The sequence below is a fragment of the Alligator mississippiensis genome, chromosome 5 (assembly GCF_030867095.1).
Source record: "Alligator mississippiensis isolate rAllMis1 chromosome 5, rAllMis1, whole genome shotgun sequence".
Lineage (NCBI taxonomy): Eukaryota > Metazoa > Chordata > Crocodylia > Alligatoridae > Alligator > Alligator mississippiensis.
The window spans coordinates 207,041,574-207,067,564 of NC_081828.1; the positions used below are offsets into that span (position 1 = coordinate 207,041,574).

Below are 25,991 nucleotides of genomic sequence, written 5' to 3' on the forward strand. Positions count from 1 at the left end.
TTAGTGTGGATTCCAATCGTTATACTTGTTCTGGCTTTGATCTTAAACTGAATGATACAGTGCTAGCCCCTTCCCATATTAAAAATGCTTCTAATTTATCGTTAACTGGAGAAAAATGTGTTGTCACATAGGACGATGTGCCACACCATCTGCACCCGCTTTTGCAAAATCCCAGATTTCCCCATGACACTAAGCAATTTCTGAGTTCGTCATGGGCAATTCGTCAGCTCGAGAACGATCTCTATCACAGTTCATTGACGTCTCTTGAGATGACTTGAAAGTCCAATCCTTGAGCCACAAGATTTTCCCACAGAAGTTGCAGGGATTCCTCTTCTTTCCTTCCTCTGCTTTGAGAGAAGACATTTTACCTCAAAATGGGCTGAGGTTGCAGCGCCACTGGAGTCAGTCACCAGCCAGCTCCTCCATGCTCTTGGGGTCGGCATCTGGTTTCTTGAGGTCTGCCTTCAGTGTGTTCCTACGGGATTTCCTCCGACCACTGCAAGATCTCAGGCCTTTCCTCAGCTGGGAGCAGAGCACTCGTGGTGGGAGTGGAGAGTCGGGTGTCCGCACACAACGTCCGGTCCAGCGCATTTGGTGCTTGAGGATCCCCCGCTCCATGCTGGTAACGTTGGCGTCACAAGGATGCTGGCGTTACACACCGGGCTCCCAGTGAAAATGGAGTGTGGGGGCACTTTCTAATGCCCTAAAACACAGATCTGCCAAAAAGCACAGCCAGCGTTCGCATTTCCACCAACTCCGCTGTGCGCCCCAGGCTTCGCTGAAGCCGGTGTTACCAGCCTGGGGTGGGTGATCCGCCAGCACCGACCTCCTCGGCCCGGAAACAGACTTAGGCACAAGCTAAGTAAACTACAGCCCGCAGCCTGGCATTATGAGGGGCCTCTAAATACGAACAAAACATGTAGTAAAACCTCGCAAATCCGGCATGCTTGGGATGGAAATTTGAAAATGCCGTTTTGTTTTCAAACCGACACTCGTGGGCCGCTGCTGCCGGCCCGGCCCGGCCCAGCCCGGCCCTCGGGGCGGCCGTGAGGCGCGGCGCGGCGCCCCTGCGGGCGCTGCGAGGGAGGCCCGTTGGGCCCGCCCAAGGCGCGGGGGCGCGGCTCGTCCTGCACTCGAGGCGGCGGCGGCGCCTGGCTCCACCTGCCGGGGGCGGGGGCGGGGGCCGGAGCCGGGGCTGGGCCGGGCGCCTGTAGCGGGTTGTCGCCCGGGGGAGCGGTGCGGGGCCGCGGAGGCATGGGCAGCGCCGCCATGGACCCCGCCGGGAAGGAGGCGGCCGGCGCCGGCGGGAGGAAGGGCCCCGGCCACAAGAAGCGCGCGCTGCGGGTGCACATCCCGGTAAGTGCCTCGGCGCCGCGCCCGGGACGGCTGGCTCGGCTCGGCTCGGCTCGGGGGCCAGGCCTGGCCGAGCTGCGCCCCTCCGCGCCGGGGCAGTGCGGGGCACCGGCCCTGCCTCGCCCCTCCATCCCACCGAGGGAAATGCGACACGCCTCCCGCCCGCCCGCCCGCGGGGAAAGTTTCTTCCTGTTTGTGCTGCGAGAGCCGGGCTCGTCGCACCCGCCCGGGGCGCCCGGCCGCGCCGCCTGCCCTGCCCTGCCCGGCTTGGCCGCAGCAAGGCGCCGGGAGCGGATGCTCCGTGCCAGGTTTCCCGTGGTTGGTGGGTGCAGACAAGTGGAGGTGTCGAATGGGCGCAGGGCGGCGTGGGGCTGCGTGCCGCGCGTCCACGCGGGGCTGTCCGCTCTCGGGAGGGCGCGAGGCCCCGAGCCGCCCCGCGCCGACTTCCCGTCCCGCAGCGTTTCGGCGCAGGCGGCATCAGGCGAAACGAATCCCGTCTCTGCTTCGGGGCTTTCAACGCGTCTGTCGCTAGGGTGTCTAGATATCGGTAATACTTCTCAACTTAACAACCGTCAACCGATGGTCTTGAAGCATACGATTATTCCCATTTTACAGATGGGGAAGCTGAGGCATAGAGGGATTTATACACATACCTTTTCGCGTGCACTGACGTGCGCCGTGCTGCTTCGCGTGCAGTTGGATAAGTGGCAAAATGCGCAAGAAACCTCTGATGTGTTTTAGTTCAAAACGTCAGCGTTGACTCGCATTTTCCTGCTTGTACAGATTTGTATGCGCCGCAGCGCCGCGTGCTTTCAAAAGCACCCAGTGCTGCCGCACAAGCATGTGTACAAATGCCCCAAGTGACTTTCCAAATCAGTGTCTTGGACTGAGTTAAAAAGAGAGGTCAGATGTTTTGGCTCTTTATTTTTTCTCCCTAAAACTCAAGGCTGCCTTTCTTCTCCAGCCTCAATTTTGTCCTCAATGGAAAACCTTTAGACAAAGAAGATAATTCATTTTCCATGTCCGTTAATTTTTTTTTGCCTCCCTTGAACAGCCTGCTAATGTCGGTTGTCACTTGGCAAATGCTAGATATGTGAATATCTGCTGCTAAAGAGCCGATCTTGCTGTCGCTCAAGGCAGTCAGAGTTTCAACACTGATTTAGCTAGGAGCAACTGAGACCTGCCTCTCCTTCCCCTTGCCAAGCGGATAGATCCCCTCCCTCTTTTAGTGAAATTGGGGCCTGCATTCCTACAAATGGATCAAAGGGCCTAGACATTTCAGGTGTGGCTATATATTTATCAGCAGGTTTCTATTTTCTGGTATGTTGCGGTTTAATTGTGTTGAGTGTTTTTTTTCCCCTCATCCTTCTGGTTTGACAGTGGAATCTGCATTTGAAAAGATCCATTTAGACTGTGGTTTTTTTCCCTCTCCTCTTTCATAACACTTTCTTGGCTGTTGTTTTGGAGCATGATTTCTATTATTTCAGTGGCGCCTGTCAGTGCTTCTGTAGTTGTCAAGGGAGTTTTCATCAGGCAGTATTTTTTATTATGCTTATCCTCCTCCTCTTCGTCTAGCTGCAAGATCACGTCTGTTGCTGAGAGACTTAATTCTTGCTCGTTGAGATCTTTGAAGTAAGGCCAAAGAAAGGGAAGAATAAGGTGTGCATGGAAAGCAAGATGGAAGAGAAAACATGAAGGGAGAGACCTACAAGAAAGAAATGATAAAGATTAAAAGTCTGATACTGTTTGGTATCATAGTGATGTTAATCCGAGCCATTTGGTAAAGCTGCCCTAGAAAGCATTGACAATCATTAGCAAGAAGCAGAAAAAGTCTAAAAACTACATGAAAATGGGATTACATATAAGGGCAAAACAATGTAGCTAGCAGTAGTTATACCTGAATGGAAGGTGTAAAGGTTCTCTGTTACAGATTTTTCCTTTTTTTTTTTTTTTTTTTTTTAGGAGTTACCTAAACAGTGGGAATAATTGATGAGCTTGAAAAAAGCCTGTTTTGTCTTGGGTCACTGTGGAAGGATTGTACCTGTTTCAGATGAGTATGGTGGGAGGAACCAAGAACATAATATACCCACTTCTTTCAGAGCCACTGCTTTCTGAGCTGAATCTGCCCCTCCTTCTGCCCATGTGAGGCATCTGTTCTGGGATAGTGAAGTTAAGCTTTTGGGAAGATTGGCGGTCTACAGGGTGTCTGTAAGCTGGATGCTCCTGACTTCTGCCATCTTGACGTGTACTAGCCTGAGATAAGCTTTAGATCACCGTGTTCCTCTAGCATGGCAGTAAGTTAGTTGCTAAACTAGTGGCTGGCTCAATGAGCTTTCCTTCTTTGCAGTTATCTAAGTAATTTATAATGACAGACAATGAATTTAGCTTGACCATAATATCATCGTAGGAGCTGATATGAGAGATGATAAAGAGGAGCAGACTTTAGCCCCATCTCAGCAGCACTTTCTGAAACTGTGAAAAGATGCTTTCTATATGCTTAAAGCAGAGATAGAAAAGAAAGAAAACCCCAGGTCTGAATATGCCTGGAGTCTGCCAGCATTCAGATATAAAGCTCCACTTTGTGGCTGTAGCTCATCTCTAATGCAAAGATTTTAGTTCTTAAAACCATTAGAAGGCAACAGAACAAATCATAATTGGAGTTGCACGCGTCTGTTGCTTGGTACATCTTTTAAAAGCACTGTAATCTCTGTTCTCGGAGAGGATACAATTGTCTGACTCAGCTCATAGCAGAGAGTTTGGTACTCTTCCTGAGTAATCTTAGAGGATTGCTCAATTCTAATATGTCACTGGAATAAGCTGTTGCTGCGAGATTCTGCTCTGACTTAAATTGGGTTTACACTGGTGTAACTCGAGTCCAGTGTAGTTTGGATTCCCACAGTGTAACCGAGTGGAATCTGCCCCAAGGACCTCACCCTGACCAGTGCTGAGTACCTGCAGCTTCAAAAGGGCAGAAATTGCCAATACTTTACAGTTCTTTGGATTAGACCCAAGTACATTAGAAAGTGATTTTTTTTTTGTTATTGTAAAAAATCACAAAAGAACAACTAGATTTTCACAGTAAACTGCAAATAACACCTGTAGGGGGGGTGTAATGTGTGTGTTGTATATAAATAAATAAAAAAGCTTCTGTTCTGCTCAGTGAAGTGTTTAATGCCACCTGTTCTGCCCTGACAGAAACACTGGTACAGTGGGAAGGGCCTGTAAAGGATTTGTTTGGTGGGTAATAAATAATTGTTCTGGAGACCAGAGGTGGCTGGGCAAGAGCTCTGTACATTTCCCCACTTTTTATCAAAGCATTTTAGGAACTCTTTCCCCATCTTATCATCAGAGAGATGTAGTTAGCTGTGTTAGAAGTCAAGTAGAAGGCAGGATAGATTTCCACCTTATAGACTAATAGGGGTATGTGGGTGTGTATATGTGTGTATGTTTGCTATGTGTACACACACACGCACAGGCTTTCACGTGCTGAAACTTACTTCATCAGATGCTGTGAAAGGCCGTGCTGAAAGCAGAGTATAAGAGAGGGAGATAAATGCACCTCTTCTTTATAATCTGCTTTTGGCATGTCCTTTCCCAGCATCTGATGAAGTCAGCTGTTCAACTCATGAAAACTTGTGCTATAGCTATACCTATATTATCTGTATCCTCTATAGCTATCTATTTTGGTTGGTCTATAAGGTGCAAATCTTCCCTGCTTTCTACCCATTTTTATTATCACAGAGGAACTACAAGGCAAATCATCAGATATTTTACATTATTCTAATTTCATGGATTTTATTAGTGCTCTGACCAGTTTATACCAGCTGAAGATCTGCTCCTTCTATTTGACTATAGCAAAGCAGTGTGGCTGCAGAGTAAATAAATAATAAATAACATTTATAATTACTGTATTTTTCTCACATAATTTGCACCGTTTCTCCCAAAACCATTTGGAGAAAATCAGGATGTACATTGTATGCAAGGGAAAGGACTCCCCGCATGTCTGGAAATTGGGGGTGGTGGAGCAGCAGCAACATAAATTGCCATGGCAATTAATGCTGCTACTGTTCCCTGTCCCCACCACCATATTCCTGTGGGCAGCCCCCCTCTCTACTTGTGTGCTGGATTGGGAGGATTGGTCTGTGAATGGATCTGGTTGGTGCATTGAGCCTGACCCAGAACATGGCTCCAGAGCCAGTGAGTGGTTGTAGTCTGGGACCATGGGTGGCCCCAGAGGCTGGGCTGGACCTGGCATGCTGGGTTGGGCAGTGCCTCGCTATGCAGCCCTAACACTGATATGCCGCATCATGCTGGCCCCTGCACTTAGCTCCCAGCTCCTGGCTCTCGACCGTGGGACCCAGCTCCCAGGCTCAGTGCATGACCGCCAGTCTGCCTCCGAGACCCCAGAACTCTGGTATTTGTCCATACTACAAGACATTTTTTTTCCTTCTTGGAGACTACCAAAAATAGGGCATGTGTTATATTTGGAGGTGTGTTTATAAGCAAGAAAATACAGTATTTTTCTTCCTTTTTGGGTTTTTGTACATTAATTCTTGTCTCTGGATGAATGTACAGAGCAACAAGCAAGGGGGCTCTAGTCAGAGTTTACCACTGACAGAAGCAGATGAAAATTTCAGCTAGTGAATTTTTCTGAAAGGATTCATGAGGGAACCTGCTAGTGTCTTTTATCCCAGAACAAACTTATTTGAATAGCCTTATTCTTTGCAGGGGAAGAGGAGAGGGAAGTACCTCTTTAAAACTGAATCTTGATCTGTTCCTGCTTTCTCCTCTCATCATCTAGAAAAAAGGTGCCCCGAACACCGTGCTTTAAGTATTTCATGGGGGGGACCAGAGATTTGAGGAAAGCAAAGGGGAACATTGGAATTTGCACAGGAACTTTTCAACTGCATTGTAAATAAGATTTTGCAAAAGGAGTAGCATCTAATAATTGCAGTTGCTAGGGATAACAGAAAGAACTGTCAGCCCTTCTGATTCAAGACGCATCATGAGCTGATCAGCCGGTAGTGTTTATGGAAAGTGCAATTTCTTCTTTAAACCACATCCCTTTTCTCTACCTTGTACTTCTGATTTAACCTGCCCTCCCTCTTGTCACCCCCAACCCAGGAGCTCTGCAGGCCAGCAAGAACAAGATGAATTGCTTCAGAAGAGTGAAGCATGAGCATCAAAGAACCAGGCGAGGGGTGGGAAGCTGAGCAGACAGGGATCATGAGCCTAGGCTCTCAGCTGCCAGAGGCGTGTATCTTGTTGTGTTGTTGTTGGAGATTTTAGAAGTGGCAGCAAACTGCATGGGAAGAGAAGGGGAGGGGTAGGAACTGGCTCCAGCTGAAAATGAGTGTGAAGAAGAGGAATGAGGAAGTTGGTTAATTTGCCATTTCTGTGCCAGCATAGTGATAAAAATTAAACCTTCCCATTTAAAATTACAGTGGACTTCCTCAGCAAACTGCATGGCATGCAATGTACTTTCTGTCCCCTTTAGTGTCCCAAGCTACAGAATTGAGGCCTGAGCAACTGATCACCTACCAAAAAGCACTGTTTTTAGCTCACTGGATATAGCACATTACTTTCAAACCCCAGCCACATGCTGTTTGCAGCACTTATTAGGTACTCCCAAACAGCCTTGCTGGTGCTGCAGATAACGTTTCCTTCTCATCAGGTGGTGCTCTTTGCTTGTCTCATCACCACATCCCAGGTGTGCATGCGTGTGTGTGTGTGTGTGGGGGGGGGGGATTGTCATAGCACCCAGAGACAGAGGTGGGTGGTGTCAGGAGCCACACTGAGGTGCAAGGGTGGTCTTCTGATGTCTGTGGAAGCAAGCACCAGCTGACATGCTGGAGATGTGAGTGGCTCCAGTTGCAGCCCAGAATGACCCCAGGCATCTGTGACAGAGCCTGATCCATAGCCTGATAGCAACATAACTCCCTCGCCTTCCACCAGGGCCCAAGCCTCTGAACCCGACTGACTCCAGCCCTTCTCTGTCTCTCTAGGACAAGTCTTGTCTCTTAACCTTGGCAGCTGTGCTTCACTTTTCTCACCTCTCTGGAGGGGCTTGCTTTCACACTTGTAAATGAAGCACTGATGTTGCTTAGATACAGCATACCTTGGATATAACATACTTCTTTCTGGTCCATGGGTGGTATATTATTTCAGGGCTCTTCTGTACCAGTAAGGACACTGGAAGGTCAGTCACTCTATTTTAGAAAATAAATTAGGGTTAAGAAAGCATTTTCATACAGATGCACAGACATCCTGCTTGTGTGCCCTTCATTCAGATGCTTGGGTCAGCTTAGAAAAGGGCTTGTTCAATGGCACTGTGAGGCCCTGTTAGTCTTCGTGACACCCTTAGCAAATGCTCAGTTAAAAAGTCAAAAGAGATGATGTGTGTGTGACAGGATGGGCAAGGGGAGGAATAGGTCTTCCTCTTTCCCACCTTATGCCAATCCAGTAACAAGCTGTGTGCTTTCCTACTCCTGAATCATTTTCCAATAATAAATATTTTGTGGATTAACGTATGTCCTTAACGTATATCCTTAACATTCATGTGGCCATGGTGCAACCTCACTGCATTTGAGAGCTATGCAACTATAACAGATAGCACTCATTGACCATAGAAGTGGAGTTAAATCAGGGGTGCTCAACCCCTAGCTTGCGGGCCAGATCCAGTCCCTGTGCCATGTCATCTGGCCTGCAGGGCTCCCCATGTATCTGTGGGGATTTTTGCTGGCTGTGGTCTTGTGTGCTAGGTAGCACCACACAGACTTAAACAGTTGAGCTCTGCTTACTCAATAGAATTCAGAACTGATTTGGCCTGAGACATGACATTTCAAAAAAAGAAATGAAAAGTAGGTTCCCATCAACACTGTCATCACCCAGGTGGTCTACTCGGCCTTGAATGACTCAAGTGTAGTTAAAGGGGGAAGGCCTGTCCCTTGCACTGCGGGCAAGCTCACCACTGTGAGAGTCTACAGATGCTTCCAAATGTGAGGATCTTGACTACACAATTTATGGTGATGGTGGATTGCTTTTGGGCTTTCCCTCTAGCTTGCTCGTTCAGCCTTTTGGCTAGGGGCAAGCGAGACTAGAGGGCAACTTTACTCCAAGCCCTCCAGGCTTGAGGTTTGCATGTAAGACGCCTGCCATGGATTGGAAGTATCTGAAGCCCCAGACCATGAATGACGCATGCCTCTGGCAGCTGGGGGGGGGCACGGCGGTGGCGGGAGCATGGTGGCGGTAAGCGGGAGCTCCCACAGACACCGCTGGCACTGTCGGTGGGGGGAGGAGGGGTGGCGAGTGCTGACCAGGGGGATTGCAAACTGCCCACGGATGGCAGTGGGGTGGCGAGCAACAGCTGCCCTCAGGTGCCGCCAACAGTGTCAGCGGCGCCTTTTTGTAGGGGTACACCGCCACGCTTAGGGGGTGGACATGCACTACGCATCGCCCCTGCCTAAGACTGATGAGTCTGGGAGGTAGGACACTTGCCAGTGATAGCGCTACATGGACTCGAACAATTGAGTTCTGCTCAGTCAAAATTTGGAATGTAATTTGGAACTGCTTTGGCTTTGGAAACCAACTTTTTTTTAACTAAAATTAAGTTCCCATCAGCAGGGGAGATACCATGATCAGCTGGTTTTCCCAGGGTGAGGCCTGTCCCTTGCACTCTGGGCAGGCTGACCCTGGTGAATTTCCCAAGTGTAGGAAACTTGACTGCATTATGTCGTGGTAATGGGGGATTGTGTTTGCACTTTCCCCATGGCTTACTTCTTTGGCCTTGTGGCTAGGAGCAAGTGTGAGTAGGGGGCATCCTAACTCCAGTGCCTTTGGGTTTGGGGCCCTCTCACAGGATGCCTGCCATGGATTTGGGGAGTATCAGAAGTCCCAGGGATGAGACTTGCCTGGTGGTATGGCCGCACAGACATGAACAACTGGACTTGGCTGAGTCAATTTGAAATATGGAATGAATTTGGTGTAAAGCCAAAAAAAAAAATCAGCATTTTTGGCACCAGGGGAGGCTATCGGAGCTTACTTCAGCCTCTCTGAGTGCCAGCTTGATATTGCAGTACATTCAGGCCCAGTGCTTGTTCCCTCCTGGGGGAACAACTGCCCGTTTTTTTTTTTAAGGGCTACACACACACAAAAGGGTTCACAGCAGTGTGTTTGTCCACCTAGGCCAAGTGTTTTATGGCCATGCTCAGCATGAGCTGCATTTAGTCAACTTCATAGTTGATTTCCATGACTGAGCACTTGCTGCTTTGAGCAGCAGTGTAATGATACCCAGTGTATTTATTGGTGCGGAGTGGAGGTTTACTGGTATACAAATATAAGATGAGGGCATTTTTTCCCCATGGTGATTGGTGGGGGGACCTCATCTTATTCAGGCAAATAGGGGGGCGGGGGGAGTGGGAGATGTATATAAAATCTATATAATAAGTGGTTGTTTGGCTGTGTGGTACTGTGCAACCCCTGCAGTATTTCTAGAAATGGTAATGGGTGGCAAAAACACAAAACAATTTCTACTGCAGTTGGATTGATGTGCTTATTTTTCAGGTAGATGGTTGTGGGAAGAAATCCAAGCTGCTGCTATTTACATATCTCAGTCTCTGGGATACAGTGCTTCCGTTTAAAGTTTGTGCATGGAATACTGTATCCTGCAAACCCTGTAAATTACAGGGGATATTTTTATATGAAAATAGAGAACGGGTGGTTTTCTCCTACCTTTTTTAGGTAGTAGAGAACCATAATGCAGTACAACACACTCGTTACTGCCTTCAGTCGCTGAGGATTTATAGCATAGTACATAGAGTTCCTTATATTGTTTTAGATAATTTAGCTTGACAATTTATATTATGCAGGGTTAGTTTAATGGGAGGCATAACAAATCTGTTGCAACATATATTTTATGGTCATCGGTTGTACTATACAGTATTTATATAGACTTTACCATCATTAATGGTAGGAGAACCTGGGATCTTCTGTTCCCAAAATCTGTTTTTAGCAGTTGTCAGGGTATCAGGGTTTATACATTTTGTGAGCCTCTAGACAGACAGACAGATGTATGGATTTTACATTCCAGAAGTAGGGACTAGTGGTGCATGTATATGCACTCCCTTCAATATTATGAAGTAACTAGAAGATTTTTGTATAGAATGAACAAAGTATTAGAGAATATGCAGACAGATTTTCAAGCTAGTATGCAGCTGAGACTCTAAATAATAAAATTGCTCTTGATTCTCCAACAGCAAACTTGAACACAGGAATGATGACTGTGGTTAGTGTCCCAAACTGGGATTTGGGGCAGATTTGGTTTAGTTCTGTGTTCTGTCACAGACATCCTGTGCTGCCTTGGGCAGGGCATTTGGCCCTGGGACCCACAGGGCTTTAGGTGCCTAACTCCTGTTGACTTCAGTGGTAAGGTTTGGAAGCTGATTTTATGTGGATTTGGGCCTAAGCGCATTTCCATTTCCAGGGGTGTAGGTTGTAGCTGTGTTGGTCTAAGGACATAGGCAGACAAGGTTCTTTGGGTGAATCTGATATTTTTGTTTTCCAACTATTTAAGTTGGTCTAATAAAAGATATCAGATTCACCCAAAGAACCTTGCCTGATAAACATTATGTATACTCTGAGAGAGTACAGTAACAGGAGCTATATAAGGCCAGTTTTGTAGCTCAATAGAAAATGGGAGGTGGGGAATATAGGGCCATATCACATTAATGATACCACTTGCATATTAGTCCATGCCATATTAGTTCTATAGTTTTTTGTCTGCCTTCTTAATGTTAATCCTATAATAAATTACATGTGGGATGTGCGTCTCTGCTCATAAATTCCATTTTTGTTTTATGAGTGCCTGTTGTGCTTCTGCCTTTCTTTTGATTCTGTTCTGTAGTGGAGCTTTGAAGGTTAATTTTGGTAATGAGAAATTGATCCTTGGTGCTTGTCTTTTCTATACTGGTAAATTTCCGTGAGCATGCTACTCTTGTTCAGGTCAGAGAACCACACTTCAATCAACACTCCACCTACAGCATTATTTGATTAGCGGCTGATGAGTTGTAACTCAAGCAGCTGTATACCTGCTCCACTGGTAACTTGAATTATCAGCACACCCATGTGTTTTTAGCCCCTTCTTTGCAAGGGATGTTTTACAATCCCATGTTCTCATGGGACTGTTCTCAGAGACTTCCTATGCCTGAAGAAGGGAGATTGTGCTCAAAAGCTTGCAAAGAATTTATTTCCAACTACTCAGTTGGGCTAATAAAAGATATCACATCTACCCAAAGAACCTTGTCTGCTTATGTCCTTAGACCAACACGGCTACAACCAAAAACCCAGTACCTGAGGAATGTGCCTTAATGACCCAGTGATCAGTTACTACCTTGACTCCCAAGGGTTTGGGTAATGGGATTCAGCCTTGTTAGTTAGATCCCAAAATAGTAGACTGGCCTCCCTTTAGGCTATAAGCAGGGATCACATTTGTCCCGGGCTGATAAATCATTTTATCTTGGGACAAAGTGCAGTCATTAAGATGTCCATGTCCGTTGACCTGGGACAAATCTCAAAAAGCTTCACAGATTAATAGAATGACTAAAAGTTTTTTTTCTGAAACATTGCAATTGCATCTGAACACTTATCCTGGGATTGCATCGGTGAATAAATGGCAGAGAAGTGACCGTTCATTCAGCTGCTCGCTATACCTCGATTAGATGAGTGATGTGTGCACATGTCAATCCTGGGATTTTTCTGTTCTGGGACAAACAGAGGCACATTTTACCCCAGGACAAATGCAGCATCTTTTTCCTACCCTTAGGAACCTTCATTCTTTACATTGTAATGACTAAAAATAATATCAGAGTGCGAAGAAGCGTTCAGACAGGTGGCAATGCGCTGTTGTGATGGCAGGGACACGGGACACCAGACCTGGTCTCCTCCCTCCTGGAGGTGATGATGGCAGCAGGGGGGGGGGGGGTGTCGGGGTGCTGCATAGGGGGCCAGGTCACTGGTGCTGGCCTCAGCCCACTCCTCCCCACTTCTGTTGTTGCCACCTGCAGAGCCAACCTGGCGGTGGTGGGAGAAGGAGTGGGCATGCTGTGGCAGTGGTGGGGGGGGGTGGGGGGAAGGAAAGGAATGGGTCCAGGCCCAACGCAGGGGGAGAGGCGGGCTGCGGCGGGGGAGGGAACAGCAGGCTCAGCCCGACATGGCCCAACTCGGCGTTGGCTGGGGGATGGGAGGAGCAGGCCTCTTCCCCCACTTGGGCCCGAGCCCACTTCTCCTCCACCCCTCTCCCCTGTCAGCCCCAAGCCCGCTCCTGTCCCGCCACCGCCACTGGGTCAGCCTGGGCCTGCTGCTCCCCACCGCTGCAGCAGCCTGGCTTCTCCCCACCTTCGGTCCCGGTCCTCCCCCACTTCGGGCCCGGACCCGTTCCTCCCCTTCCCCCGCTGCTGCGGTGGAGAGGGGGGGAACAGGCCCGGACCCCAAGCAGCAGGAGAGGAGGGGGAGTGGGCATGAATGGGGGGTGCACAGGGCTCCATCCCCACCCACTCTCCACCCCCCAGTCATTCTTGACAGGCAGCTAGCTAGTAGATAATATATTAACCTTAGGGGGCAAGACTGGATGAAACCATGGCAAGGTAAACTGGGGTTTGTGGACTGTGGGGAAGAATTAGGCTCTGAGGCAAGACTTCAAGTCAGGTTCTGGGGTCAAGGAAGATGAGGAGAATAACGCAGAGTGCTTAGTTGCTGTCATCCTGTAGCAGTTGTTGGAGCAAGCTGGCTTCTTCAAAGAATATTTCAGCCTCTGGAGTGATCATTCAGCACTGTTTCCTTAACACCAGTTGGTTAGAGTAGGATTTGCTGCTATAAGCAAATATTAATCGTGTCTTCTGTGATGGACGTGAGAATGAAATGATCTGGCAGAAGGAAAAATAGTTCAAGATTAGGAGCCCTGAATTATCACCACTGCCATCTGAATGCGTGCTAGTTACTGCCTAAGGCTGGGAGGAAAAGCATGTGCTGAAAGGGTGAGGACGCAGATCTGTGAAGGCTCCCCAGGCCTCCTGTACAAAAACAATGTTCTTTGTAAACTTGCCACTATTTTAACTTTGCAAGTGATGAAATATTAGGTATCTTTAATGCAGCAGTACACTGCAATGAAACCTAGTTACCTGTTCTTGGAGCACTATAGCGTTCAACCAAGACTGGGGAGTTATTGTACTAGGTGCTTTTAAATGTATATAGGAATAGTTAGAGTTTACAGTCTTCAGGAGACATCTAGAGACAAGAGGTAGGAGAAAGGAAGTAGTATTATTCCCATTGTGCACATAGAAGAATTGAAACAGAGAGTTTCAGATTGCACACCGAGTCTGCAGTGGAAATGCAAATTGAATAGTTTAGTGCTTGTATTTCAAGACAACTGTCTCTTTCTGAAGAGCTTTTTATAGGTAGCCCTGACTGAAAGTTTTTACCAGGTGATGACTTTTTTTGATGTTATGCCTGTAATGAATTTGTGACTTCTTCAGTTCCTTCTGGATGGGTCACAAGAGTCATCCCAGCTGGTAGGAGCCTTATGGGTGGCATGAGCAGTAGGCTCAAAGATTGAATGGGGCAAAGAGGACTAGATGAACCTTCCTGATCACGGTTCACAGTTGAGTAGCATCTTGCCGTGCTCCTTCCAGCGTTGTTTGGTAGATGCATGATCTGTGAGAAGGGTGGAGCCGTCCTGGGATCACAAGGGGGCTGGGCCATTGGAACATGGCCCGTGGATGGCTTTTTATTGCTTCAAAGAAGCTTTGCATGTCATGTTTATCAGTGAAACTCTGGATCTCCATGGCCTTCGCTTGCCACCACTGGTTCTTGATGTCCCGTAGCCCCCTCTGAACTACAGCTTTAAGCTGGTGGTAAGCCTCTCGTTTTTGCTGGTTGGAGGGTTCATTTTGCCAGCTGCAGAACACGGTTCTCTTCTGATGGATAAGTGCTGGGATTTCCTCACTTATTCTCATTGAACCAATCTTGGTGACGGTAATTGGAGTATCCACTTGATTCAGTGCATGCCTTGTGAATAATGTTCTTAAGTTCCTTCCAGTGTGCCTAGATGTCCTTGATGTCATCAGGTAGGTCAGAGAGCCTCTCAGTAAGGCATTGCTGAAGAGCCTCGTATCTAGCTTGGTCTCAGAGTGCCTTGATGTTAAATCTCTTCTGTATTCCTTTAGGTTGTTTATAGTGTTGTGGTACAAGGTGCATGTCCATGATTGATCTGACCAAAGAGTAGTCTGTCCAACAGTCATTTCCACCTCTCAGGACTCGGGTGATACAGACGTCAGTATGATCACGGACTCTGATAGTAATATAGTCAAGAAGGTGCCAGTGATTGGAGCATGGGTGTTTCCAAATGGTCTTATATTTGTCACTCTCTCTGAAGATAGTATTTGTGATGGGCAAGTCATGCTCTGCACATTTTGCTGAGGAGGAGGATACCAGTGGAATTGACTTTCCCCACCCCCTCTTTTGCAATGGTGCCACTCCAGAGTTCAGAGTGTTGCCCAACGCTTGTGTTGAAGTCACCCATGAGGATGAGCTTGTCTTCCTTGGCAGTGGCAGTCAGGACTGTGTCAAGTGCAGAGTACCTGTTCCTTGTTGAATTCATTAACTGTGGGGGCATACGCACTGATGACTGTAGCATTCTGGTTGTTACTAAGCTTGAGGCGGAGAGGCATAAAGCATGTGTTAATGTACACAGGGAGTTCTGCAAGCTGACTAAAAATCTTGCTCTTGATGGAAAAGCCAACCCTGTAAATGTGTCTCTCTTCAGGTGACTTTCCTTTCCAAAAAAAAAGTACAACCACCTCCTTCTTTTATCTGGCCTTCATCTGCCCAGCAGGTCTTGCTTAGGGCAGCAATATCCATGCCATCCATATCTTGCAAATTGTCTAGCTACTATGGCGGTTCTTCTTTCAGGACACTCACTGTTCTGGGAGTCCATGAGAGTGTGGACCTTCCACGTGGCTAATTTCAGTACTTCATTTTGCTGGTTTCAGCAGTAGGTAGAGTAATCCCACTGGGTGTGGCAATCCAGCCAGCAGGGTTTGGGACAGCCTGTTTGGGGAACCATTTCTAGCCCCTTCCCCAGTCAGGGTGAGCAGAGGGGATCCTCAAGAGGACTGCTCAGTCATGGCTGCAGCTGCTGAGTTGTATTTCTGTCTCGGTAAGTACTGTTACACGATTGCTGCCTACGTGCAGGTTTGTGACTAGAGACCCGAGAGATCACTATTCCTGTTCCCACCACCACTTATCCATCACCACAGGACTTGGTTTGTTAGAGATGGTAACATCCCTGGCAGAGGCCTGCACATGACATCTAGTAACGTGGAGAAGCCAATGCGCAAACAACAGCCACACAAATTTGACAGGAAGGAGCCTTGAACCCAGTGGTGAGGATGTCTAAGACAACCGGATACCTCCATCCTGCTGCAGCCCTTGTCTGCCTTTACAACCACAGAGAACCAGCAGGTCCTCAAGTATGCCTGTTCTGCCACTGGGCTCTTCAGGAGTTTGGACCATGCTTAGTCTGGGACCTTGCCTCAGACCTGTTGCTGGGGGGAGACCCTACTAGGAGTACAAGACTCCAGACGACATAGCTTGGAGGGTCGTTGGAACACATAAGCTTCCCCACCACAACAAGGTTACGGACCAAGGAGAGGTCTTGAACTATCAAGAGGTGGTGGGATGACTTGTTTAGCTCTTAATCTTTCTACATATGTATCTAGTTTGGCTTAGTAAAGGTGATGAAGAAAAAGGCTTCATTCTATAAATACCAGGACTTCAGGGATGCTAATGGCAATAAGAGAAGGGAATCAGTGAGAGCGAGATACTTTGGAGTATAACTGATCAAAAAGGGAAAACTGGGCTGTCAGGGTCATATATTTAGTAGGGCAGTGGTTTCCAACCTTTTTAGACTGTGAACCGGCAGACTGCAGGCCAGAAGTGACCGCAGACTGGCAAACTGTGGACCAGCATACTGCAGTCTGGAAGTGACCGGCATACTGCTCAGTCTGAAAAAGGGTTGGCTGCTGGTCCATCGTACACCGGTCACTTCTGGACTTCTGGTCCAGCCGCCAATCCTCCTGTGGATCGGCAGCCAACCCTACCGGGCCGTGACCCAGAGGTTGGCAACTTCTGTAGTTAGGGATTAGTTTCCCCAAGGAAAGCAGTAAAAAGAAACCTAATTTCTGTGGTCTTCAAAGCTAAGACTGGAGCAAGCACTTAAAATGTACTGTAGGGAACGATCCATTTTTGAGAGTAGAAAATCATCTAAGAATCCTTTTCCATCTCCAACCTTTGTGGTTCTTCAGGAGCTCAGAGGTTGTGTGCACTTGATCAGATTGATCCGTGAAAATGTAATGGCACCAAACAGATTTGGTGTAGGATTTGTGCATGTGTGAATGAGCTGCAAGTGTGTGTTATAAGATCGTGTGTGCTGGAAGGGAACAAACAGCTCTAGTAGGTACAATATATTTCAGATCCTTTGCACGAACATGTCTCTGCTAATGTAAAAACATCTGGATTTAGTTTCTGGCTATACTAAACTTAATTTACATTTTAAATCCTGTGCTTTAATAGGACAAAGCCAGCAGAACGACTACTTTGAATCTGTAAATGCCTCTTTGCCTTATACTGATAACATTTTTGAACAGCAACAAAAACTCTGCAGCTTAAAATTCCAACCAGTTGGGCTAGTGGCTTTCAGAGATTAAGGGTACTTTAAAGTTTGAATCCTACTGCCTTGAGTACCTGCTGCTGTCCAAGACCCATACTGTAATTTGGACTAACCTCGTTCTTTGGCTCGCTCGCTGTTCCTTGCTTACAACTGTTTCTGTAGAAATCTTTTAAGTCATGTCATCTCAAATAACGCATGGTCCTCAGAGCCCACTGGGGGCAGAAAAAAGTCTGAGAACAATGAGAACAGGCACAGCCAGTCACTTCCTCTAATTGTTGATGTGGATAGTGGAATATAAAAAGGGGGAGGGGGGCAATGGAAATGTCTTGGAGTGGAAATTGCTATGTGAAAACAAATATGCCCAGGCTTGCTGGTTGGGTAGCTGACATGCTGTGCAGAATTACCTCTGCAACAGGAATCCTCAGTTTTGGATCTGTGTAAGGCCTGGCCAGAGGACATTAATGTTTTTATTTCAGAGACGTTTCTTTTCATGGTTATTAAGAAATCTGTTTTTTAACTCATAAATGTTGGAAAAGGAAAGTGCAAGTCAACTATTAATTCACTTGGCTGGCAAAAATCTCTTTTGTCTTAAAAACAAGCTGTATTGGGGCCAGAGTGGGGCAGGATTTTAAATTTTCAGGTAACTCTGTTTTGCATAATCTGATTATCCCAAAGTGCTCTGAAAATGGATACCTGCACAGCAGATCTGTACTGTAGCCACTTCTGGGGATAACCTGGTACATGACACAGCTGAGAGGGGGAAGAGGGTGTGGCAGAAGGCCACCTCTGTTTCTCCCCAAAAACTCTGCTCTGTGACAATTTGATTAGGATGGGCCCAGCAGAGGCCCACACCTTTACCCTATCTCTTTAGGTAACCTGAGCTGGGTACATTCCTGATGGAGGGGGAACACCTGCTCCCTCTGCCTACCTGACTGCTATCACATACCTGGGTGAGGGGCTTCCTCCCTGGTGGGCTAGAGACTGCCAGTCTGCCCGGCAACTAGTGATGTATTTCAAATTGGTTGGCAATAATCTAGACCCACTCCCAATAAGTCTCCCACACTATGTACAAAGGAGAACTTTATTGGTTACAGAGGGTAGAGTTAGAATAGGGTACAGGATAGAGCAATGACAGAGAAATCCCATAGAGCAAACTCCCCTGGCTGGGTAGCCTTTGATCATGCATCTGGAGTTACTGCAAGCTAAATATCTAGTTAGATCTCAGGTAACTTACTCACAAGTATCATCCAGAGGCAGTTGAAGAGTCCCTCTGGAGGCAGGCAGTTCCTTGATCATGAGTTTTGAGAAAGAGAGCAAGTTTCAGATGGTCCAGCTCTTCTCTGTCTCTGAGTTTCCCTCCTGGCTGCTGCCCCCTCCTCCTGGGGAGTCCTTAACTTATATAGCCCTTGTGTCCTCATTTACCTGGTCCAATGGAGCAAAGTGCTCTGAAAATGGATACCTGCACAACAGATCTGTACTGTAGCCACTTCTGGGGACAACCTGGTACATGACACAGCTGAGAGGGGGAAGAGGGGATGCTACACAACTGTTCTTTTTTTCAGCTCGGCTCCTAGCCATTTCAGCAACACAATTGACAGGTGGGCTGACTGAAGATAACATAGCTACATGTGCATCCAGAATTCCCACTGACTTCAGTGGGGTTGGATCAGGGCCTTAATGAACATCATGCATAACCTCTATTGTGCATTTTATGTGACTTTCCAAATATTCCTTTCTTAGTCAAATCAATACTGGTTTCTTCTGGAACATCTCTCCCATAAGAACTGTTTCTATCAATGTCACCTTACAAAATTCAGCTTTTTCCAAAAAGAAGGAATTAAAGTTGCAAGGTTTTTATGCTTAAATTCCAAAATAAATGTAATTTCCCTCCCAAACAAGAAGGGACGTTTTGAAGAGATGCAAAATTAGGATGAATTTTTTTTTCCTGAAAAGTAAACTCTATAGAAAGTTATAAGCAGTTAAAACATGGGGTCAGAAATGAAGAATTATATACCCTTCATTGGAAGTGACCAGTGTCCTGCCATAATTTAGAGTAATCTGAAAGGGTCACAACCTTGTAGGAGGAATTTGTTTTCAGGTCGGCCAAAAAAACCATCATCTCCCTATTGGACACCTGCATATTCAGCTGTGGCTATAGGATCTTGTTATTCACTGTTGAAATATAGCCATTTCTGGGGCAAAATGTGACAGTTGCAGTCAACAATCAACATTGCAGAGTAATTGGGGAAAATCCAAATACTTACTTCATCTACTTAGTAAGTGAATCTGAGATGTCTCTGTAACTGGATTACAAGTTATTCTTTTATGGGGGCTACATGAAGAGGGAATTGTCAGCAAAAGACACTGATTAGTTGATTCAGTAATGGAATTATCATTAGTAACTTGATTATGTCATTACATTGCTTTCCCTTTTAGACAGATACTTGTATTGTATTAGAACTAATTGATCTGTAGAAACAGCCTGAGTGTGGTGCAATGGATTTTAAGTGGAGAATGATAGTAGACTTAAAGCTGAAGACAGTTTACTAGTAGAAATATGTTGTTAGCAGAGTTGTTAGCAATACAGAAGGGTGATAATGGAGAGCATAAATGTTCCAAGGAGTTGGATTTTGCGGTTTTTCTTATTTACAGTTTTCAATGAATTGAGAGCTCTTCAAAGGTGCTAGACTGATGGGTCAGGTTTATCACAGCAGTAGCTGTACAAGCTGCCTTATCTCCTCAGGGTGCTTCAATTCTGAGAGGCCAGTTTAGCCTCCTGGCAACTGCTAGCAAAGGTATGAACTGTTGTAGGGTGTAATCCTGCTCTCCTGTGACTAAAGTGAGGGCCCTGCCTCATTTCATTCTGGCCACCAGATGATTGTTGGATTGCAACAGGTTGATTATCATTGACCGAGGCTCTGAACCAGGTGCCCAAAATATTAATTTCCCAGTCCTATTGTCAGTTGTTTGAATCATCCAGTCCTAACCTCAGATTTGTTTGCTTGCTTGCTCTTTATTGCACTTTGGTGCCAGTGGCTAGTACTTTGTCTGGAAGGATATGGTCAATTGAATTCTCTTAATGTGAGTGACACACTGTATCAGGGTCATGCCATTCATTAGGCTACAGGAAAAGGGAAGGGAAATCAAAACCAATGCAAATATTAATCAGTTACAAATGCAAGTTGTGTCTTCATTCAGAGGCTTTCCACTTCTATTTAAGAACATTAAGCTTCCCAACATCTTTGAGAGAAGTTAAACACTAGGAGTTCAGGCCAGCTTTTTCAGAAGTGTCTAGTAATCTTAGATGCCCAATTTGAGGCTCTTGATTTCACTGGGAAATTCAACAATTCTCATATCTAACCAGTATCTTAGTAGCTAAAGTTGGGCTCCGAAAATAGTGGGTTTTAAATAATTTTTGGCACAAGTCTCTTGTCCAGTGTTGAACAGCAAATTCATGAAACGGCTGGAAGTAAATTCCTGATTTAGCAGTCAGTAACCAGTAGACATGTGTGGCCCTAATTCTGCTGTTACTTGCTTTAATATAAGGCTAGTGTGTGTCTGCTGACATCATTGGAGTTGTCCCTGATTTTACTGTGCTGTAAGTGAGATCTGAATGGGGGCCACTATGGAGACAGACAACGCAAAGTGATTGAATGTTGCCAATATCTAAAGCTATATTTTGCCACAATAGTGTGTTGTGGATAAACAGGCCACTTGGAACTATTAGTATTTTTCCCGTTTTCCTTGACTGCCAGGCAGATCTAACTTTCTTTCTGCAACACACATGTCATAGGGAGACGGCCAGAGCTTTATGGCTCCAGTTGCTTACAGTAGCTCAGTTGAGGAGGTAGGTCAGGGGCAGGCAATTATTTTGGGTGTAGGGCCACTTACGCAGTTTTGGCAGGCTGTCGAGGGCCGCATAGGTAGCCCAGCCCCTTGACAGGAGCCCCACACCTTGACTGGTGCCCTGTCCCCTCCTCACCACCTTGGGACCAACGTCCCAGGGCCAGCATTGGTTGGGCCCAGAGCAGGGCACAGGCCGGCAGAGGTATGTGGAGCCGGGCTGGGCTGCACCAGCAGGGAGGGGGGAGCTGGCCCGGTTCCATAGAGCCTCTGCCAGCTGGGACCCCGCCCTCCTGTCACCCTGCTCTGGGCCCCACTGTCATTGGCCACACCGGTGTGGGCCCCGTGCTCCCGCTGGCTCCCTGCCCACTCAAACCCAGTGTCCCCCAGTCCCACGATACAGGTGGGGGGCAGCGCACAGCCCCGACCCCCTGCTCGCCAGCAGGGAAGAAGCTGGTGGGAAGGAGCCCAGGGAAAAGCTGAGCGTGGGGGGGAAGTGGCCCCTCCTCTGCCCCACGCCTGGTGCCCCACGCTGCAGGCACTTGCAGCCTGCCTGGGGCTGTTCGAAGCAGGCACAGGCAGCCCCACATGGGCTGCAAGCAGCTGCAGCGCAGGGCACCCGGCGTGGGCGGGGAGGGGCCACTTCCCCCAACCCCATGCTCCTTTCTTGCCTGGGGCCTGCCCCCCCCTTACCTGAGCTTCCCGCGCTGGGGCAGCCACAAGCTCCCAGCCCAGAAACCGTGGCTGGGCCTTCCAGCTGGGTGGGCCCTGCTGTTGTTGGAGCCCGCCCGGCTTCCCCTGGGTCCTACTGCCCTTGGTTCCTGTCATTTTTGACAGAAATGAAGGGCAGAGAAATATTAATTTTCTACTTTTTTTTAGGGGCCTCTGGCTCGCAGGCCGTATTTTGCCCACCCCTGAGGCAGGTACAAAGCGGCTGGCACAGGATAAACCTGTGTTTAGCCGTACCCTTTCAATCATGCAGTGGAAGCAAAAGGCAGGTAAAGAGACCAAGGACTATTCTAATAAGACAAATTCTGTTTAATCATATCCACAATAACTAAACAGATTAAGGGTATTATACAAGGTGAAAGATGGTCTTTGATATGAGTTTTGAAACTGTCATTTAAATGTCATACTTCAGTGTTCATGCTCAATGCTTTATTAGACCCAAGTAATGCATGCTTGCACACCTTGTGTGTGTGCAAATACACACATTTGCACATGCACATATGTTTTAGGAATACAAAAAACTAGAACTCTTGGTTCCAAAATGATAACTTTTTATTAGACCAACTGGAAAATGGCAAGAAAATTGTCCTTTTCTGCAAACTTTTGGGATCAAAGTCTCTTCATCAGGCTCTGGGAATAGTGTAGATGGTACAAAATGGTAAAAAGTCCCCATAGGTAGGAAATAAACTTCATTTTTGCACAGAGGGAGCTGAAGATTGAAGGCTGTCCCTCTGGGTGTTTTAGGAAGGAACTGTTGTGCCGCTACAGCTAAGCTTGCGTTCTGTTTTGTACTTAACCTAGGAATTTAATACTGTTTGTTTTATAGGAAAAGCACAATGCATCTTTCCCAAATTATCAGTGCAAACTTTCTGAGTAAGACTCTGAAGTAACTTTTCTGAGGAGTTACAAGGAACTCAAGTAATTTTAAAGTTCTGATCTATACCTGTTACGCAACACAGTGTATTCTGTATAATGGTAGAGTAGGTAAATGTTCATCTTTGTGAAGTGCGTGTATTGATTCAACTGGGCATTGAAAGGCACTGCAATGTAAACTCACCCACACTTGGTAATTCATTAACTTTATCCAAAGATTCAGCCTCTGAATTGGTTCATGAATATCTTTTCCTTCCACAGTCCAAAAACATAGATTTGCCTTCAAAAGCTGAGCCTGAGCCAGACTGCTGTGTAGCATTACAAACTTACAACCGCGAGTTTTCTTTATCTTGGACCCAGACATCATCCTTCTTCCAGAAGGCAGGACCATAGCCTGTGGAGGGAAAAGGATAATCTCACATCGTGAAGCACAAGACTCCTGGCCCTAAGAGCCCTGACAGTTTTGTTATAGGCAGCACATAAACCAAACCAGACTGCACACTCTGCTGATTTTTTTTGGCAGATAGTTGTGTGGCTGATTTCAGAGCTACTACTTGATAGTAGTCTTAAACTGATACAAAATTTTTCATACTAAAGGCCCTAAAGGGTTTACAAATCTCTTTACACTTTTATTTTTTCAGGTATTACTGAAATGTCACTACCTCTAGGGTAGGAAGTGGCAGATGTTCCACTTGCCTGTAATTGCATCAGACAAATGTAGACCAGAAATTTAAGATACTTCATCCAGCTGTTGAATTTAAGATGCTTCATCCAAGTCACAAGATAGACTTAACTTGCAGAACATAGTATCTAAGAATTGAGAATTTGACTACAAGATTGTCATCCATAGCCATTTTCTAAAGGCAAAATGCCATGGTTATTTAATGATGACAAGAGTCAGGAACTTGATCTAAAAAAAACCATGTTCTGTTTTTATTTAAACTCGAGTGCCTTTAGCAAATGCTGTGGAGTGAATTGTACCATTTTGGAGGGAGATATAATACTTAGCAATTAGTATCACTTCCTCAATCAACACGAAAGATAAAAATGTCACTAATCTTCAGACTGTTGGTCCTTTGGTACATCCACAGCCCTGATGGTCCTTATTGTAATCTTGCTACTAATCTATCTTTTAGTGTGTTTTCTGTAACTGCATTCTCCCATCTGCTGAATGCATCCATAGATATCAGCAGTCTGTCTGCTGTAGCTTTTGCTAATACCCTAAATTCAGGAAGGACCTGGTTTATTTGAATTTGTCACTGAAGTGAACTCCTGGCGAACATCCAGGTTATCAATGAGTTATTTGATCCAATTGCTCATTTTAAAGTTATTTTAAAGGGAGCATCTGATGAGGGAACCAACACAGTGATAGCAACAGTAATGGGTTGTGCTCATAGCTCTATCCGTCTGCAGATTTCAGAAGGCATCATAAAACTCACTGGATTAATTCTGATGCTGTCCCTATGAGGCAGAGAAGCATCATTCCCATTTGTTGGTTGGGAAGCAGCTCTTTTTGCTTTTAAGGTGTTTTTCCTGAGGTTGCACACTCTCTGTGATAGACCTGGAAATGGAACCAAAGTACCTTGGTCATCTAGGTAATGTGTAAGTCTTGCCATTCTTAAAGGTGATCTGTACAAGGTAGATCAGCATCAACCGCATTAGTTGTGTGGCATTGTCCAGATCCTGATTCTGTCCTGAGCCTGTGTAAAGCTCCAGGTGTGCAGAAGCTATGTTAGTGGAGCCTGGTATGGGCTTAAGAGTTCACCTATGCTGAGCGTGTTACAGGATGAGGGCTTCACTATAAACAGACTACTGCAGTCTTTTTTCATTTTAATACTTTGTCAGATGGCATGTTTCAAAGCCCCATCTGGCATTGGGGCTCCCCATAACCCATCTCCTCTAGTACTCTGTTTAATGCTAGTGGAAATAAGATCGTGTTAAACATGGGGTGGGAAACTTTGTGACCAGGCAAAACCGCCTCTAGCTGTTCCCTGTTGTTTCTGGAGACCTGTGGAGGCGAGGGTAAGCAGCATTTTGGCACACTCCCGACTCCATAAAAACACTGCTGAGGGAACAACGGAAGTTGCTTTGGCTATTTTAAACAAAGATTGGGTCATCAGCCTTTTAGGGCTGCAGCAGAAGATGGCTTAGGAGAACTGGCTGGCTGTTCTCCTTGGACTCTAGGGAGATCTTAGGAAAAGCAGATGCTGTGTAGATCACTCTTGCCGTGGGAACTTTGGTTTGAACCTGGAAATGAAAATCGGCACTGAAGTCTACCACGCCCCTGAAAAATATGATTTCCACATACTTGGTGAAAGTATTCCTTTTGTCTGTAATTGTCCTGGAGGCACACAAGGAAGGACTGATTGATTGATTGATTGATTTGATTTTTATTTACGCTGCTGTCCCCAGTAGAACAGATAAAATAAAATAAAACAAAACCCCAAAGAACACCAAGACTTAGCTTCACCTGCTAGCCTGTGCAAAAGAAATGGTCTAGCCTTGCATATGAATGAGGCCAGGCTTGAGCTCTTGCAGGCTTAGGAGCAAGAACCGAGACAAACCTCCTGTGTGTTTTGACTAAGTGAACTTGTTGCACAGGTGATACTTGCAGGAGCTTGCTCTCAGCTGATATTAGGGATTTGATGGAGCATAAGGAAGGAGGCAGTCCTTTCAGTATATCAGTCATTTGGATGGGTGGTTTCTTCCTTGTGACAATGCTCTCTTTTTCCTTATCTCTTATTTGTAATTGCACTATTCAGGTTTTCCTTCCTCTTTTTGAGCTGCTATCATTATTGCTATTACTTGTTTTAAAAACATTCCTGAGTTTAGAAATGTTACTTTCTTTTCATTCAGGCTGCTTGGTAAGTTTAAGAGATGATTTCGGCCTCCTGGATGGGTTAGGAAGGATCATCTGGACTCCAGCTGGGAGCTATTATAGCCTTTCAACAAATCTCAGGGCGGTTCAGGCTCTTGTACAGGCAGTTGATTTTTAGCTAATTATAGTATAGCATGTCTGTGAAATCAGTAATATTATAAAATCCATGTGATCCGTTTATGTTGATGTTGCTTCAGCGTTGCATAGAAAGGAAGCCTGGTCTTGCAGAGCAAGAATCACATGACCTCGTAGGAAAATGCCAGAAGTATAATGGTGGCATATAGATCCAGTTTGTTCATTAAATGAATCCATGCACCATGTAATTCACTAATATGAAATACTCTCATTTCACTTTGGCTTACGGAAACCACCTGCTTAGGATCATCCTACTTTTCCTTTGCCCTTCCTTCAATGCAGTCTCCTCTCTAGCCCTGCTTCCCTACCACATGCCCGTAGTTCCCCTACTCTTCCTGTGGTTGGGCAGCAATGTATCTTCCTTCTTGAGATCCTTAAACATATTCTGGTTTTGCCATGAAAACAAACCTTCTTGAACTCAGAACCATTCTGTTACTTTGGTTGTTGGTGACCTCCTGG

The 25,991-nt window shown here is 46.3% G+C and overlaps 1 protein-coding gene and 1 non-coding gene across 3 annotated transcripts in view; both read left to right on the top strand.

The window, feature by feature from the left end:
* Positions 1-1,205: 1,205 nt before the first annotated feature.
* The window catches only part of PRKAG2 (protein kinase AMP-activated non-catalytic subunit gamma 2), a 339,594-nt gene continuing 314,808 nt past the window's right edge, over positions 1,206-25,991 (top strand). Inside the window, exon 1 of one of the 2 annotated variants that reach the window (XM_019499071.2) lies at positions 1,206-1,356. In XM_019499071.2, coding sequence (XP_019354616.1) covers positions 1,255-1,356 — 102 coding nt within the window. In that variant the 5' untranslated portion in view covers positions 1,206-1,254. The remainder of the gene's footprint in view (positions 1,357-25,991) is intronic. The other variant, XM_014608994.3, reaches the window with a different exon arrangement.
* Positions 8,960-9,122, top strand: LOC132251084 (U1 spliceosomal RNA). The gene has a single exon (XR_009462885.1). It is a non-coding gene; the product is annotated as a U1 spliceosomal RNA (small nuclear RNA).